General features: G+C 45.6%; 1 protein-coding gene across 1 annotated transcript in view; it reads left to right on the top strand.

Annotated features, from left to right (window-relative positions):
• Nucleotides 1–17,467, top strand: part of LOC144265976 (scavenger receptor cysteine-rich type 1 protein M130-like) — a 31,801-nt gene that overhangs the window by 398 nt on the left and 13,936 nt on the right. The window contains 4 exon segments of the mRNA XM_077819122.1: nucleotides 7,349–7,894; nucleotides 10,653–10,970; nucleotides 14,750–15,064; nucleotides 15,545–15,859. Of these exon segments, the coding sequence (XP_077675248.1) occupies nucleotides 7,349–7,894; nucleotides 10,653–10,970; nucleotides 14,750–15,064; nucleotides 15,545–15,859 (1,494 nt within the window).

The following is a 17,467-nucleotide window of genomic DNA, read 5'->3' on the forward strand; positions in this document are numbered from 1 at the left end:
CATGTGAGAAAAGGGATTGAATCCAGAGTTTGTTCCATTCCCACAAACTAATGTAGAAGTGGGTAAATATGATCAAATCCTGAAATTATTACTCTCACATTATAGTGAGCAAATCCCTATGTAATTCCCAACCCAGATATCTTTAGAGTCTCCTTTATTAACCTCACTGCAGTTGTCTCAATACCACATTTTCCATTTTCCTTTCATGGGTTTCAAATTTATTTTGTATATCCAAACTAGGGAAAGTATTGGTATTTAATAAGCTATTCTATGTACATATTTAAACTGCGCCTATCGCCATGGCATTGGTGTGCCTACCTGGAAAGCCCATAAAATCCTGTTGAGTAATAATGTTTTCAAAGGAAATAGACCCATACTTTTCTCTATGCAGCCATTTGAGAGCTTAGAAAGTATCAGACAATAGGAACTTTTAGTGGCAGAGAGTAGCCAGATCCAATTACAGCATCATTTGGGTGGGAGGAATAGCTCAGTGTTTGAGCATTGGCCTGCTAAACCCAGGGTTGTGAGTTCAGTCCTTGAGGGGGCCATTTAGGGATCTGGGGCAACTATGGGAGATTGGTCCTGCTTTGAGCAGGGGGTTGGACTAGATGACCTCCTGAGGTCCTTCCAACCCTGATATTCTATGATTCTGTGATCATGCAAGGCATTTCCATTAGAGTCTTGTCTAACCTCATGTCACACATCTAATGGTAGATCTGTTATTTCCCACAGTGTTTATTCAACTGCATGATCACTCAGGCTTTTAGAAAATTATTCCCAACCACCAGAGTGAAATTCAGAGCCTGATTCTTCACTTTTGGGTATGTTGTGCATGAATGTAAAATGCTACCAAACTGGAAATCACTCTGTCAGACTGGAGATGGACAGGAAGAGAGATACCCCTGGGTGTTTGCCCTTTGCTTATATAGTTCAGTCCCCCTCATAAAATTCTGTCCAGCTGAGCAGAAGGAGACATGGAATCTAGTAAGGAAAGATGCTTCATGTTGTTTATTTCACCTGTATGTTCTGAAAAAAGAAAAGGAGTACTTGTGGCACCTTAGAGACTAACCAATTTATTTGAACATGAGCTTTCGTGAGCTACAGCTCACTCATGCTCAAATAAATTGGTTAGTCTCTAAGGTGCCACAAGTACTCCTTTTCTTTTTGCAAAGACAGACTAACACGGCTGTTACTCTGAAACCTGTATGTTCTGAGATGCAGATTTTCTTTGTCTCCTTTATTTTCTCCCCTGCTGTCTGAGGACTCTGTTTACAGAGTATATGTAAACTGAGGTAACTGCACATCCCTTTGTTTAAGACCTACTTGACCAGTTCTGCCTAATCAGACCACAAGAATTTGAACATGTCCCTTTAACATCACACAGGGGAATTTCATAACTGCACACATAATGATGCTACACACATTTCCCCATGATATTATTACCCAGTGAGTTATTAGTTTCCAAATGATACTTCAGAAGGCATATTTTATACAAAGATTATTACAATAGTGTGCAGGTTGTGATTACAGGGGTGCATTTGGCCACAGTTTCCTTGCCCCCCCAGTCCACAGTGTGTCTGCATAGTCTCACTCCTTATAGCATTCTCTGATTTATGAGTATCTATCATAAAATGGAGTGATCAGAATTCACCAAATTCCTGTTGTGGTTGTGCAAGGGCTGAGTAAAATTGCATAATTGCATCTAGTATGGGAAGGGTCTCCTGTGCACATACACCTTCCACTAGACATAGACATATTGTGTTACCTAGGGAGGTGGTGGAATCTCCTTCCTTAGAAATTTTTAAGGTCAGGCTTGACAAAGCCCTGGCTGGGATGATTTAGTTGGGGATTGGTCCTGCTTTGAGCAGGGGGTTGGACTAGATGGCCTCCAGAGGTCCCTTCCAACCCTGATATTCTATGATATTCTTTGAGTACACAGTGTGACAGACAAAGGCATTGGCACCTGATGTACTAACACAGGTGCCCTCTCTCCTGGGGTATGGCCTTTTCTCTCCCTGGCACTTACTATTGTTATGCTTATAAGAAGCACACGAGATCTTTTTCAGGGGAAAAGGCAATATGCCACATTTATTGAAGATACAACAATTAGCATATGCATTCAATCACACGCACACACACTGTCCCGCCAGTCAATGTTATAGTTACCAGTCCAGAGTCCGGCGCAATCAACTGGCCAGGTAGGTAGGAGCTCGGTTCTGTCAGTTGCGACACGATGCTCTGGGGAAGTCTTGGCAGGACAAATCCAAAGTTTCATGGCAAGGCACCCTGTTTATATAATGATTTTTCTCATTGGGACCAATGATTTTTGAATGATTATGCTCTAATCAATTGTTGTTTGATGAGTGCTTGTTTCTTTAATTTCTTTTTTTTTTTTTAATTATTTTATTATTTTGTCTTTCTATTAAGTTTTTTAGGGAGTTATTTCATGCTGGTTTTGATTACAGCTATTTTGTTCCCGCTGATAGGTGCTTGTTTTATTTTATTTTTTTATTTGCTTGTTCACAGGAGACAATCAAGTAAATAGAACAAACCCCAGCAAAGGAAGGACACATAAAAAATAACAGCATAGCAGTGGTGGTAACTTTACTGTGAACAGGAAACTAGGCTCAAGGGAAGGAAAAGGTTAAGGTTAACTAATCTATATATATAATATAACGGTAACGTACCCATCTATGCCATGCCAAGAGTCCTAAACCACTGTGATATTAGAGTTAACTCAACCATTCACCACCCCTACTCTACAGCTAATTTTCATGCAACAATTTAATTGGTTGTAATGAGTCAGTGATACAAGAGGGACAGCACAGATCATGGGGTCCTTGGCCCAAATGCCACTGTTCTTCAAAGTTTGATTTGCCACCCATACAACTCACCACAAACTCCCCAAGGCAACTGACACACCCAAACAAATCAACATAGCTTTCCCAGCACAACACAACCCACACACAAATCAACACAACCACTCACAGAACACACAATAACATCAAACACACACAGCTCCTCACCTTAGCCCACACCCCTCATTCACCACCTGCACAAATCAGTACAAAACTCTCAGCACAACATACATACTCACCCACCCTCATTCATACTTACCATAAAACCAGTAACTTGAGTGGCAAAATTGCTGGTCATCTCTTGTAATAAGTAAGCCTATTCTCCAGAATTTAACACTCATAAATTCTTCCAAACCCCAGCTGTCTGCCTGGCACCTTACCAAGGCAGACACTATGGCTGAGTTTGTGTATCCTGGTATAGTGTCTGCACCGCTGCAGCATTGGCCGGCTTACACAAAAGTCCCCTTAGCATTTCTCCATCCCCGAATGGGGCAGGATCATGTCCTGTATCCAACCAGGCTTGCTATTCCCTGGTCTGAAATCCTCCTAAGGTCTCAGTTGGCTATCAGTAGCGAGTCCCAGATAGGATCTCTCTCTCCAAATGCTGGTGCTGCCTGGTCCATGCAGCTAGAGTCTAAGAGCATGAATCTCTGAGTGGTGCTGTCTCTCTTCCAGCTTCCAAACTAAAACTCACTGTGTAAAATCAGTCTGTCTTGTCGCTGAGAGCTGTGCAGCTCTGGCTTGTCATAGGCTCAGTGGACTGCTCATCTAGATCCCCCATGCAGAAGCCTCCCTGTTGCCCTTGGACAAGGTTTTTAGTTCCTTCTGTCCCCACCCCTAACTCCAAGCAGGCTGGAAATGGGGTCAGGAGGCTCTAGTAGCCATTATAGCTGTAGTCCTTTAGGATAAGGCCCTCTAGAGGCTGAATCCTGAACTCCAAGGGCTGGCAACCGTAGGTGGGGGTTACACACAAATAAAAGCCTGCAGGACTCTGTGGAACACATGAGGAAAAATAAATAAAATCTAAGGAAGGAGGAGCTGCCAGTGGTGCAGCTAGGTGAGCAGGAGGCTGGCAGCTCAGTGCTCTCCTGGCCTGGCTGGACCCTTTGTACAGCTCATGCTCTAAAGCCAGACATGGGCAAAGGGTGAGCTAGTGCGGATCCCAGAAAGGCAAACAGGTGAGATGGATGGAAGAGGGGATTCAGGCTCCAGCAGCTCTGGTAGGACAGGCTCGGATTCTAAAACACGACCTCTGCGCCTGCAAGAGCTGTAGGCGAGAGGTGGGACCAAAAATATCATTCTCTCCTCACAGCTGCAGTGGTACCAACTCTTGCCATTTTGTTTTGTGTCATACTTTCAAAAGGAAGTTTCTAGCCTTTGTGGGTGGGTTGAAAAGTTTGAACAAGTGACCCCTAAAGGCTCAGAAACCCGAAGGCAAAGCAGAAAAACCCCCTTGTTCTATTTCTAAAATCTCTGTGCCTTTCACTACATGTCCCTCTGCACACACTGTGGCCTCTGGGATCTCATCTACAAGGGCCCTGCCCTCTTCACATTTAGTCCCTCTTATAGCCCAGAGTTGCCCACTCTTGCAATTTTTTCCACAAGTGACACAACTGTGGCTGGTCTGGGGCCCAGTCCTACAATGAGGCAAGAAGCTCCAACCTGAGTCCTCTGATTGGCTGGCTGCCTTACTTGCCCGCCTCCTGGGGTAAAACAACCCCAGTCATAACTGTTTCCGGCAGAGCTCTCTTCCTCCCCCTTTCCCTTCAGCAACCTGAAGCCATTTTCATTGGAGGGTGGGGGAGCAAAGAGCCATCAGCTCAGGGTGGCTCTTCCCCCCCGTTTCCCTCCCTTCCTGTGAGCAACAGGCTTCCCCTCTCCCCAGTGGTCGATTAATGATTTTGCCGCCCCTAGGCCCAGAAATAATTGCCGCCCCCACCCCAGCTCGCCTCCGCTCCACCTCTGCCTCCTCCCCTAAGGGCGCTGCCAGGTCCTGCTTCTCCCTGCTCCCTGCCAGTGCTTGTGCATGAAACAGGTTCGCGAAGGAGAGGAGGCGAGGCTGGGGTGGGGATTTGGGGAAGGGGACCAATAGGGGCAGGGAGGGGACGGGGAAGGGGTGGAGTTGGGGTGGGGCTGGGGGCAGAGGGTATAAATCGGCACTGGGGGAAGCAGCCTCTGGCTGCTATTATAAATTTGCCGCCCCTGCATATTTGCCACCCTAGGCCTAGGCCTTCCCGGCCTAGGCGTTAATATGCCACTGCCCCTCCCACAGCACTGGCTTGGGAGGGGGCGGAGCTCCCTGGAGGGGCAGAGTTGAGGCTGGGGGGCTTAACTGAGGGCTGGCACCTGGGAGGGAACAGAACTGATGGGTGGCTAGGTAGGGACAGACCTATTTGCTGGACAGGGGCAGGCAGATGTGGGGGTGAGAGCTCCTGTAGCCGGGGCCAAAATCATCTTACCCAGTACCGTGGGGAGAGTGGGCAACACTAATTATCTCACATGCCATGCTGTCTCCAGTAAATCTATTTAATTTGTATAAAACTTTCTTTGTATAAAACTAAACTTTCTGTACCTGTCTCTCTGTCCTTGGACCACGTACTCCCTGTAGCAGGAACCTTCCCTTCTAGAATGTCTGGAAAGCATCTAGCACACCGTACATGCTACCGTAACATAATAATAATAAATAATAATAATTAATAATAAGAATAAGTAATAATAAATAAATACATTTGCACCCTCAATTCGCACTTGGGGAGAGGAGTGTTCTTCTCTGACTCCTAAAATCATGCCTATTCTTGCAATTAAAGTTTGCCTCCCCGGATGTTAGGCTCAGACCCATTCATATTGCCAAATCCTGAGGTCCTTACACATTTTTTCTTCTCAGTCTTTACTCTGGCAAAATTTCTTTTGGTTTTAATACAAATTTGCCTTTGTTTTCAGTAAGGCACTGTACAAATGCAAAGTAAATAATCAGTCTCTGCTTCACAGTCTGAATGGAAAAGACAGACAAAGACTACAGGCAAAAGCGGAGGTCCAGAAAGGTGAAATGACTAGTCTGAGGTCAGACAGCAGGTTAATGGCAGAGCTAACCTGGAGCATGGGGCCACAGGACAAGTGCAACCTCCCCCAGGGAATATCTCCAATGCAGAGTGCCCTTACATCAGGGACAGAGCCAGCTGGTTATGCACTGCCACTGCCTCGGTATCAGTATTATTTAATCGCAGCAGCGGGAATAAGGCAGAACAAGTTTTTACACAACAAATATGCTTCTATCTTACCTAAAGCTTAGCATCTTCCTTAAAACTTAGGCAGGTCCAGCTGCTTAAAAGTTAAGACCCATCCTCCAGGGCTTGTCTCTGTTATCAGTTTGCTCCCCTTGAGCAATAACTTGACCACTTCCTCTGCCTGCTCTTCAGGGACATTCTTTTTATCCATTTCAAAGCATTTTATTCCAGTTTCCCACCTGGATCTCCCCCGACTTCACTAGCCAAGCAGCTGATCGCAGCATGGACAGTGTTAAAATTTCAAAGGTATTGTCACCTGTATTTTCTTCTGAATATCAGTGAATGAGTTATCTAAAATATTGTCTTGTTTCTTGTGGAAACAAACCATCCAGGTCTGATTTAACCCTCAGGGAATGCATAGACTGCAAAAAAGTGTATTCTTAACGTGGGTTAGCTAACCCCCATTAGTTAACTCTAATTAAAATATCAGTGAAAACATGGCAACTTGCCTTTTAACTCAGGTTATCAGCTCAAATTCAACCTCAGGCTGCCCTGGGCTTGATTTGAACTGCTAATCTCAGGCCAGGTCTACGCTATGGGTATAACTACACTGCTCATAGGTGTGAAAAATCCACACCCCTGAGAGACCTAGTTATACCAACCTTAACCGTCCGTGTAGACAGTGCTATGTTGGTGGGAGAGCTTCTCCTGCTGATATAGCTACCAGCTCTTGTGGAGCTGGCGTAACTAAGCTGACAGGAGAGCTCTCTCCCTTCGGCTTAGAGTGTCTTCATCAAAGCACTACAGCTGCACTGGTGCAGTTGCTGATGCAGCGTTTGTAGTATAGGCCTGCCCTGAGTTAAAAGCTGAACTGGTGTGTCCTCACTGCTATTTAACCCAAGTTAGCTAAACTGAATTAAGAACACACCTCTTCTTGGAGTACTTTTAGTAATCCTGTAGCAGACAACACAGCAAGAAAACAAGCAAAACTGCATAAAATAATACAGGCCTCTCTCACATCCTTCACAATTAGTTAAAAAACACTGACAGTAGTGTTCGTTTCTAAATAGTGACACGAAGGTCCATATTTCAAGAACAGATATTTAATTACAGGTACTGTATTTTTTAATGTACTCATAGGTATAATCCATGATTTCTAAACATTGTTATGAAAAAGTTTGAAAAACATGTCTATTTACTGAAAGGTGTAGTGGCGAGTATGGAGTGTAAGTGTAACATTCATTGATGGATTGTTTGACTCTCTAGGCTACTCACAGCCTCAGCTGGTGGGAGGAGATAATCCCTGCTCAGGACGTGTGGAAATAAGACATGGTGAAACATGGGCTACACTCTGTGATGCACACTTTGATCTCAAAGCTGCCAGTGTTATCTGTAATGAATTAGAGTGTGGAAGAGCTTTATCTACCCCGGGAGGAGCTCACTTTGGAGAAGGACAGGGGCTGATCTGGACTGAAGAGTTGCAGTGCGTGGGGAATGAGTCACACCTTGCATACTGTCCCAGGATATCACATGTGAATCAGACATGCTCACATGCAAATGATGCCAGCACCATATGCTCAAGTAAGAATTCAGCATGATGTCTATCAGATGCCAACGTTCTCTGTCATCAGCTCGACTGTGGGTTCGCTGTATCAGCCCCAGGAGGAGGGTATTTTGGGAAAGGAACAGGCTTTGTCTGGAAAGACACATTTCATTGTAAAGGGACTGAACCCCATTTGGGCCATTGCCCTGTGACTGCCCTGGGGGCATCTCCGTGCCCGCATGACAATGATGCCAATGTAATTTGCTCAGGTAAGTGCAGCAGAAATGCTGGATTAATGACACCTGCCCCTCAGTGTCTGACACTGCCCTCCAGAGCACAGGGAGAGGAAGAAGGATCTAGAATCAAGGATCATGAGGTAAAATAATAGTTACTACCTGGAGAAATCCCTGTACTCCACACTTCAGCAATGTTGCCTCCCAGACCATTTTATCATGGAAGATGCTAAGACTGAACAAGAAGAATAGGAGCATTTGACTCCAACAGAAAGGAGCTGCTAGGACAGAGCTAGAATTCATCAGACTGGTACCGAGAGTGCCCCTGGTGGCTGCCCCACTGTATTGCGTAAGATGATTTTGGTCCCGACTGCAGGAGCGCTCACCCCCACATCTGCCTGTCCCCTGCCCAGCAAATAGTTCTGTCCCTACCCAGGCATCCATCAGTTCTGTTCCCTCTGAGTTGCCACCCCTCAGTTCAGCCCCCCAGCCTCAACTCTGCTCTTCTTCATGATGCAGAGTGAATCATCTAGCTCAAAGCAGGACCAAAAGCAAGTAAATCATCCCAGCCAGGGCTTTGTCAAGCCGGGCCTTAAAAACCTCTAAGGATTGAGTTTCCACCACCTCCCTAGGTAACCAATTCCAATGCTTCACCACCCTCCTAGTGAAATAGTGTTTCCTAATATCCAACCTTGACCTCCCCCACTGCAACTTGAGACCATTGCTTCTTGTTCTGTCAAGAAACAAAGCAATGAAGCATTCAATGATTTTTAGACTGGTGAACCCTTTTGTACTTTAAGGTGCACCCTCAACTGGTTTACTTTTTAGACAGTGAAAATGGTCCTTTACCACAGATTTCAATGGGCAACATAGAGGCCAATACTCCTTTATTAGGATAAGTTAGGAGGGTGGCCAAAATTATAAAAGAAACTCAGTCCCAACCATAAGTATGCAGTGACTGCCACCGCACCATATTTGGATCTATTAGTTAATTTCTTTGTGTTAAAATCAAGACAAACAAACAAAACAAACTATGTGGGACCACGTACTAGAGTTTCCCCATTGTAAACAGGGTTCTCTCTCTCTCTCTCTCTCTCTCTCTCTTTTCTGATCTTTCTAGAGATTTTGGCACAAAGACTCACTGGTCACTGTTCTCCAGAGCACCTTGGATTGTTTCCTTAATACCACAAGCCATTAATGTCCCTTGGCCAAACTCCCTTAGATCAGTCACAAAACCCATTTGCCTACTCAGGTGCCATTCTCTGTCTTCAAGGTATTTAACTCTCATTGAGACCATAGACCTGATTCTCAGTCACTCCGTTTCTGCACTTGGTTGGCAGGGAAGGCAGCTTTAAGCCACATTTACGTTCTTTATTCTGGTGCCGTGTAGGGCCTTGCCCAGACCCTGGTGTAACTAAGAGCAGATTCAGGGCTGTTCTAAGTTGTACTTTTCTCCCCATAGTCTCCAGAAGAGAATAGCTGTAGTGTTGTGCACTGCGGGAACACTCTGATTAAACCGTGATTGTTCTTGAGGGACCCAGGGCACCTAGTGGTCTCTTGCCTCTGGTAAGAGGTAGCCTTGCCCATGGTGGGTGGGTGTTAGATCGTTAACATCATCAGCCTGCTAGTCACTCAAACACTCTCCTCTGGGCTATGTCAGCCATGTCTTTGCCTTGCAGGTTAACACAAGGTGCATCCTAGACTCCAAGTCCCTTTGAATCATTCCTCTGTGATATCCAGCCCCTGACACTGGCTACTCACAGAAGACCCAGATTCTCCAAAAGTGCAGTGTGCCCTAGTTTACTAGTTTTAATGTAAACTCCTGTATAATACACAGCACTTGTAAGCTCTTATAATAAAACAGGAGAAAATTTATTTAAGAAAGAAAGTTCACTAGAAACAAGAGAGAGTGGTGAAAACAAACGGTTACAATATAAGACAAAACCATAAAACATGACCTAAGGCTTACACTTATCAACAGTTACCTTTCCTATGTAAAAAATAGGTTTCCCGGAAAAGTTAAGTCTGTTGCAGTGCTGTCTGGCTTCACAGGAATCAGGATCCAAACTTGCACAAATACACCCCTGCTCCAAAAAATGTCTCCTCAGTGACAGGATCCAGAATGCCTCTCCCACTCTGTGTTATACTGAACCAGTCTTTTGTCTAAATTCATAGGCAGGGTGATTCCCTGCTGTTGTATTGTTCCTTTTTTACCTTTTTTACCTCTGTTTTGGTTTTGATTGTTTGCAGTTGTCTCTGAGGGTTTCCATTGATAGTCTGGGAATGGAGCAATTGAGCCTCGAATTACCTCACTGGCTAACCAGGGAGGGGTGTCAGCTCCCTCCTGCTTGAATGGGCCATCACTGAGACTTGTTATCCCTGGTGACTAACTTTTACTGCAAGTCCGTAAAGTCTCCATTCAGTATACTTCCATGATTACTTAAATGTTACCTGCACATACATCTCATAATGGTTCTGAGTCGTGATAAGTTATGAGCTTTCTGTAGACACCTACCTGTTACCCCTTATGGATAAATTCCCTACAAGATGCGTGTTCGGTGTAGTGAGTTTGTCAGGTCTGAGGACAGAATTTCAAAGGACTGGGGAGCCTTTGCCAAGGGATCTCTGTGTCACACACACCACTGCCACACACGATCACTACCTCCTTGTGACACATGCAGATGCCTGTATCAATGCAATGACTTGAATATGGGTCATTTTATTCACTGAGCTACTATAGAGTTCATATTGTTCCTAATGTGCACAGTCTATTTCCCATCTCTCCTGGGTCCAGGTCATTCGGAATCGCTCAGACTGTTGAATGGAGAGAGCCGGTGCGATGGGAGAGTCGAGATTTCCCTCCATGGTGTGTGGGGCAGAGTGCTGGATGACCAGTGGGACATGAACGATGCCAGCGTGGTGTGCAGGGAGCTCCAGTGCGGAGTTACTGAGAAAGCTTTTAACCCCCCTAAGTCTGGGCGAGGAACAGGCCCTGTGGGGCTGAGAAGTGTCCAGTGTGCAGGAAATGAGACTCGCCTGACTCTCTGCAACATCTCCGCATTTGAGACAGCCCAGGCAAGAATTACTGAGGATACCGGTGTTGTTTGCTCAGGTGATTTACTGTAAACATTTTACAAACAGCTTGTCCTTGTCCAATAGGAACATGACCCACCCCAGGGCCTGCCTCCACCCACCTTGTGCTGAGATCTCAAACAGATATGGATTTGAGATTCACATTATGGACCGTCTCCAGTAAAAGTATGTGTGTTATATGCAGAAACAACAGCATAACTACATTAGCGATTAAGCACCAGCAGCAATTCAGCAATTCCGCACAATCCAGCCTGTGCACGGAGTGGGGCCTGTGAAAAAAATAGTCTGTGATCAAATACTCCCAAGTCGGTATCATAATGCACGCGCACAAAGAGCCCATGGTAAGGTTGCACTAGCAAATGTAAATCTATTTCCTAACTTTTGACAGCTTGAATCTGCAACCCAAATAACGTTCTTTTAATGTAGTTTTGTGTGAAATTTCCTATAAAAAAGAGAGAGGTAAAACCAAATTCTATTATGTGCACCCCTACCACTCACCTCCCCCTGTGACTCCTCAGTGGGGTCTGACCCCTACTTCATACCTTTGGCACGAGAGCCCAGATTGCTGCTACTATTTAACCTGCAGAACTAACAATGTCAGCTAGCAGCAGGAGAAGGCTGTTATCCAAGAAGGGAATGGGTTGCTGGGTCTGCATGATGGTTGTGGGGAAATCCAGCCTGGTCTGGCTCTCTCTCCCTCACCTTCAAAATTGGGGGAACTCCCACGCCATGTATTACCCCAGATTGCAGGATTTTCTGTTGGACCATGTGCTGTGAGAGCAGGATGGTTGGTGGAAATCCACTCTGTGTCTCTTTTACTCCATGGCCAGGTTCTTGGGGTTCTAGCCCCATGTTCTGCCCCCAGAGTGTGGGGTATGGTGGTAAATGGGCCACTGAGGCCAAGTGCTGGGTTTGGGGATTTACAGAGGAGTGGGCAGGAACCCAGTCCTGCTCTCTTCCCCCTCTACAGCTGCTCTGGTAACTCCGAGCTGGTCACAGTACAGTGAATGCTCTGCTGTTGCTTTGATGATAGTGTTAGTGAAGGGTCAGTGATTCTGACGGGCTGCTAACATTTTCCTGAAGAACTCAAATGAGAGAAGGGAAATGGCAATTTTGAACACTGTAGATCTTAGCCAAATCTGAACAGAGTTTCATGGGACAAATAAAAGGCAGAGCTGTAGCCACAGGAGATTCCCTCTGCTGAATAGCCAAGACCTGTTGCAAACAATAGAGATGTGAGAGCTCAAAGAAAGATCACTAAAGCCTGGACCTATAAAGGAAGTAGGCATTGCAAAACTTATCTTTTAAGAGCTTAGAAAATCACAGGAATGACGTGATCTACAACACCTGAGTTAGGCGCCCTATACAATGAGTGGGAAGAGATAGGAGCCTTAGAATGGGACTCACAAAAGCCAGCTCACTAGTCAGGAAGCCTTGTAAATTAGTCAATGGGAGATGCTAGTGAGAGGGGTGTGTCCTAAACTCTGCCCCTCTCATGGAGACAGGCACCTAAGTGTATGTCTACCCAGCAATTAAACACCTGCAACTGGCCCAGATCAGGTGCTGCGAGGATACCAGAGCCTGGGCCCCAAGCCAAGCCCAAAAAATCAACACAATTGTTGCAATTTTGTCAAATCATCATTTTTGGATGGAAAATGTTTCTGTCTGACAAATTCAAATAGTTCTTCTGAGAACCATACTGGGAACCTCTCTCCTCTCCCAGCTCTCCAATATGATGCCTCTATGCATCCAGTCTAGAGTAGACAGCTTAGTTTCTTGTAGTTTTATCACATTGCACGAATGGGTGGCCAGTGACCCGGCCTTTGGGGGAGGCTAGCCCCCAGCCTCTCCCCTTGTGCCCAAGGCCCCGCCCCTCCCCTTGTGCCCCCCTTTCTCCCTCCCCTTGTGCCTAAGGCCTTGCCCCTCCTCTTCTTCTTCCCCTCCCCCACCCCCCCAGGAGCCCAAAGCACCCCACCGTGGCCCCCAGCCCTAGCACAAGGGGCCGGGGGGCGAGGCCCCAGCCCCAGTGCTTCAGGCAGCTGGGCCACCTCCAGCCCCAGTGCGCTGGGCAGCCAGCCCCAGAGTGTCAGGCTGTGTGGCTGCAATGCCCCCAGCCCCAGTGCGCTGGGTAGCACAGCCCCAGCCCCAGCCACTCGGAGACTCTGCAGGAGGCAGGCCAGCCAGCCCCAGCCAGCCTGGGCCAGACAGGGCAGAGCACTGTGTACCACAGGAGAGGGCCTGGCCTGGGGACAGATCGTGGGCTAGGCTGTTTGGGGAGGCACAGCTTCCCCCGTCTTTGATACTTGTTGCCCATGATTGCAGTCTCATATCTATTCTATTTACCTTTCTTGCCGCTAGGTCTCTTTAACTTTTGCTCCTTCTCAGCTGATCCCAATGATTATATGTGTTTCATATTATTTTTTACCAGACATATTCACTTCCATTTTCCTGAACTGAATCTCATTTTGATTTCCTTACCCAAGGGCCACATTGCAGGGCTGGCCAAACTTACTGGCCCGCCGAGCCACATACGATGGTCTTCAGAAGTTCAAGAGCCGGAGCACACCTGCCAGGAGCCAGGGCTCAGGGCTTCAGTCCCATTCCTGCTGAAGCCCCAAGCCTCGGCAGGTGCACCCCATAGGACTGAAGTCCTGAGACCCTCCTCCCTGCTGGACAGAAGCTCCTACCCCACCACCAGACTCCAAGGCAGAGGTCCCGAGCACCCCCCAGCCCCGCACCACCCCGGGTGTGGTAGGCAGAGAAAGGGGGATAGAGGGAGCTTGCGAGCCATAACTTAATGGTAAAAGAGCCACATGTGGCTTGTGAGCCACAGTTTGGCCACCCCTGCCATATAGTGTCATCAGGATGTAAGCACAATTCTCTTTTGACTTTAGTGTGGATTTATATTTAGAAGTTAATGGTATATAATGGGGCTTTATATTTTTGCTTATGATTTCACACTTTTCAGTGTTCATAGTCTCTCCCAGTTTTGTATAATCTGAGACTTTTGCTATATATAACATATTGCCATTTTATCATTATATTTCGTGTTCCTCCCTGTAGCTGATCACATCCTAGCCAAAATCATATCTAAGTCAGAATGCTGAATGCTGAAAGCTTGATTTTGTGAGAAACTTTATCAAATGCTTTACTAAAATGCAGAGTTATTACATCTATTGTATTTTTATCATCCATTGATGTGATAGCTATTAAAAAGCAGTATAAGGTACTTAGCATGACCTGTTTGTAAATTTCAGCTGCTAATGGCTTATGGTTACATTGGATTCAGGATAGGAATATGAATTACAGGACAGTAGTAATCAGGATCACTTACATAATTGTTAAAATAAATTGGTGCCGTATTTGCTTTCCTCTAAGCTTCTAGTACCTCCCAATTCTTCAGCACTTACAAACATAATTATTAGTACTTAAGCAAACTTGTGAGCTAATAATTCCTTGAATGCCCTCTAAACTTATTTTCAAATACATGTTTGAAAAGATTTGAGTTTTGAAGGCACGACTGATTCTGCAAATCCACAAACTCTCAGCTAGTTCTTTCTCCTAGGTAAGTCAAGCATTCAGGATTAAGCCTTATTCCCTTATGCACTTTTAAGATCTCTTTACCATGCCTTAATCACTTTCTAACTCTGCAGACTTCTTCTCTTTATGTTTCATGTTAAAGACAGACTTTTAAAAGCATTTCAATATTTCAGCCATTGGAGCAGCATCATTGGTTTGCATGGAAGCTGTCCAGTTATCATTATATTACATATTACCCACTGGGATTCATCCTTGTAGGGAGCAGGCGGATCCGGCTGGTGAATGGGCCAGGTCGCTGTGCCGGGAGAGTGGAGATTTATTACAATGGTACTTGGGGAACAGTCTGTGATGATTCCTGGGACCTACCAGACTCCAATGTTGTTTGCAAACAACTGGGATGTGGACGCGCCATCAATGCAACTGTCTCTGCTCATTATGGGCAAGGATCCGGGCAGATCTGGCTGGACGATGTGAACTGCTCTGGGAACGAATCTGATCTCTGGGAGTGTCCTTCCCAGGGCTGGGGCCAGCACAACTGCAGACACAAAGAGGATGCAGGAGTTCTCTGCTCAGGTCTGTTCTGTGAATGATCTCGTGAGTTTGGTTACTAGGGAATTTAATGAAGTATATGGGTGTTTGGGGAGAGAGATGAGAATAACAGAAAGTTTATCTCCCTTTCCATTTCTCTGTCTGTCTTTCTTCCTGACCTATCCACCTGCAATGGTCACCATTAAAAAGTCTACATTGACAACAGTTAATATCAAGGGGTACTGGAAATATTGTATTATTACCTTAGCTTTAGAACATGTATTAAATTCTGAATCTTGGGTACCATTGTGTGTAACTATTGGTGAATGGTGTCTTTTAAATACCAATTCCATTGTTAATATGTCTGTCGCTGGTCTCCAGAAAAGTCTTTCTGACTTGAGAAATGAATCTTGCTTCTGTAGAAGAATGCGCAGGTTTGTTAGCGATCTCAGGGATTCAGCCTTCAAACCACAGTGTGTTTCAGAATCAGAAAATGTCACAGCCAACTTCTGCATTTCCTTCTAGGGCTCATGGATCTGAGACTGGTGAGCGGCAGTGCCTGTGCTGGGCGGCTGGAAGTTTTCTACAATGGGACATGGGGCAGCGTTTGCAACAGTCCCATGGATGCGGTCACCAGGGCACTTATATGCAAACATTTGAACTGCGGAGACAGTGGGATTCTTTTAAGAGACTTTACATATGGAATAGGCTCTGGCCCCACCTGGGTGGATGGCATTCGGTGCAATAAGCAGCACAGCTTCCTGTGGCAATGCCCGTCAGACCCATGGAATCAGCAGTCATGTAGTACCAGAGGACAAGAAACCCACATCTTTTGTGCAGGTAAATAGTAAACTATTTACACTATATAAACACTCAAACCACAAGTCTAACTCGCTGACAGGTTTTGATATAATTGTGGTATTTTTTATTTTCACTATATTTTATGAAATTCATAGTTATATTCTTTAAACATACTCAGCAATGGCACAAACTTATTTTCAGTTTCTGAAGTTATAGAGATAGGAATGTAGTCTGTTAATAACAAACATGGAAATCAATTATTAAAAAATACCCATTATACAGCATGATCAGTTATGACCTAATCCAACACCCAGTGAAGTAATCAAATCGAAGTAATCAAATCCTAGATTTTAAGGTCTGAAGAGCCTGTTAAAATAATCTAATATGGCAGGCCATAGAATATTAACCAGTAATTCCTGCATAGCCCAGTGGTTCCCAAACTTTAACAGCCCGCGAACCCCTTTCACTAAATTGTGAAATCTCGTGAACCCCCTCCTAAAAATGAATATTTCTAGGGATTTAAGTTGAAATTTCCTCCGCACTCTGCACTGCGTGGGGCTCCTGCTGCTGCACCCCGTTGACCACCCCAGTCAACTGAGCTCCACTGAGCTCGAGCTGCAGGTCCCGCTGACCGCCAAGTCTCAGGCTGCCAGCCCCAACTGCCTGGCCCTGCTCTCCCTGGGGCTCCAGCTGCCAGCCCCGCTCAGAGCACTGGGGTTCAGGGGGCTGGCTCTCCTGCTGATGGAGGCAGGGCTCAGGCTGCGAGCCCCAACTGCCCGGCCCCGCTCTCCCTGGGGCTCCGGCTGTCCCACCTGCTGCCTCCAATGCCCAGGGTCCTCTGACCGCCATTAGTGAAATTTTTCTGGCAAAGCACCTGTAATGTTCTGCAAACCCCCAGTGGTTCACAAACCCCACTGATCTAGCCTATACATTCTGGTTTAGCTACAGCATGTCTTTTAGAAAAACCTCCCATCTTGAATTAAATTCTTCAAGTAATGGAGAAGCCACCTTGGTAAAATGTTTCAATGGTTAATTACGGTGACTGTTAAATAAACTGTTCTTTATTGCCAGTCTGAATTTATTTAGCTTCACCTTGCAGCCACTGGATCATGTTAGGCTTTTGTGTACTAGATTAAAAAGCTTTCTGCTCTCAGAAATCTTCTCCTTATGTAGGTACATAAACACTATTAACAAATAAAGCCCTTCACTGCCATTGTTAGTGAGCAGTGTTTCATACTCCACTTCAGAGCTGCAAAAACTGGGATCAGAATCCTGCTGTCTACTGTGGCAAACTCAAGTGTCAGCCAAACAAGAACACTGCTTTCCAGAAAGCATTATTATCCCCATTTTATAGATAGAGAACAGATATAAAAACTGTCTCAAGGAGTCTGTAGTATAACCAGGAACTGGCTGCAAACCACTTGTGTTCTACGCCAATGCCTTAACCTCAAGACCACCTTTTTTACCTGTTGATTTCCATGGGTATTGGATCAGTCCCATAGTGAGACCCAGTAAGAGTTATCCACTAAATACTCCTGGGGAAATTCTGCACCACTGCGTAATGCAGAATTTTGCAGAAATTAATGTTATGTGTACAGAATTGCCTTTCCCCCCCCAGAAATGGGCTGCAGTGCTGCTGGCCACCAC

This window comes from Eretmochelys imbricata, chromosome 1 (genome assembly GCF_965152235.1).
Source record: "Eretmochelys imbricata isolate rEreImb1 chromosome 1, rEreImb1.hap1, whole genome shotgun sequence".
In the NCBI taxonomy this organism is placed as follows: Eukaryota; Metazoa; Chordata; order Testudines; family Cheloniidae; genus Eretmochelys; species Eretmochelys imbricata.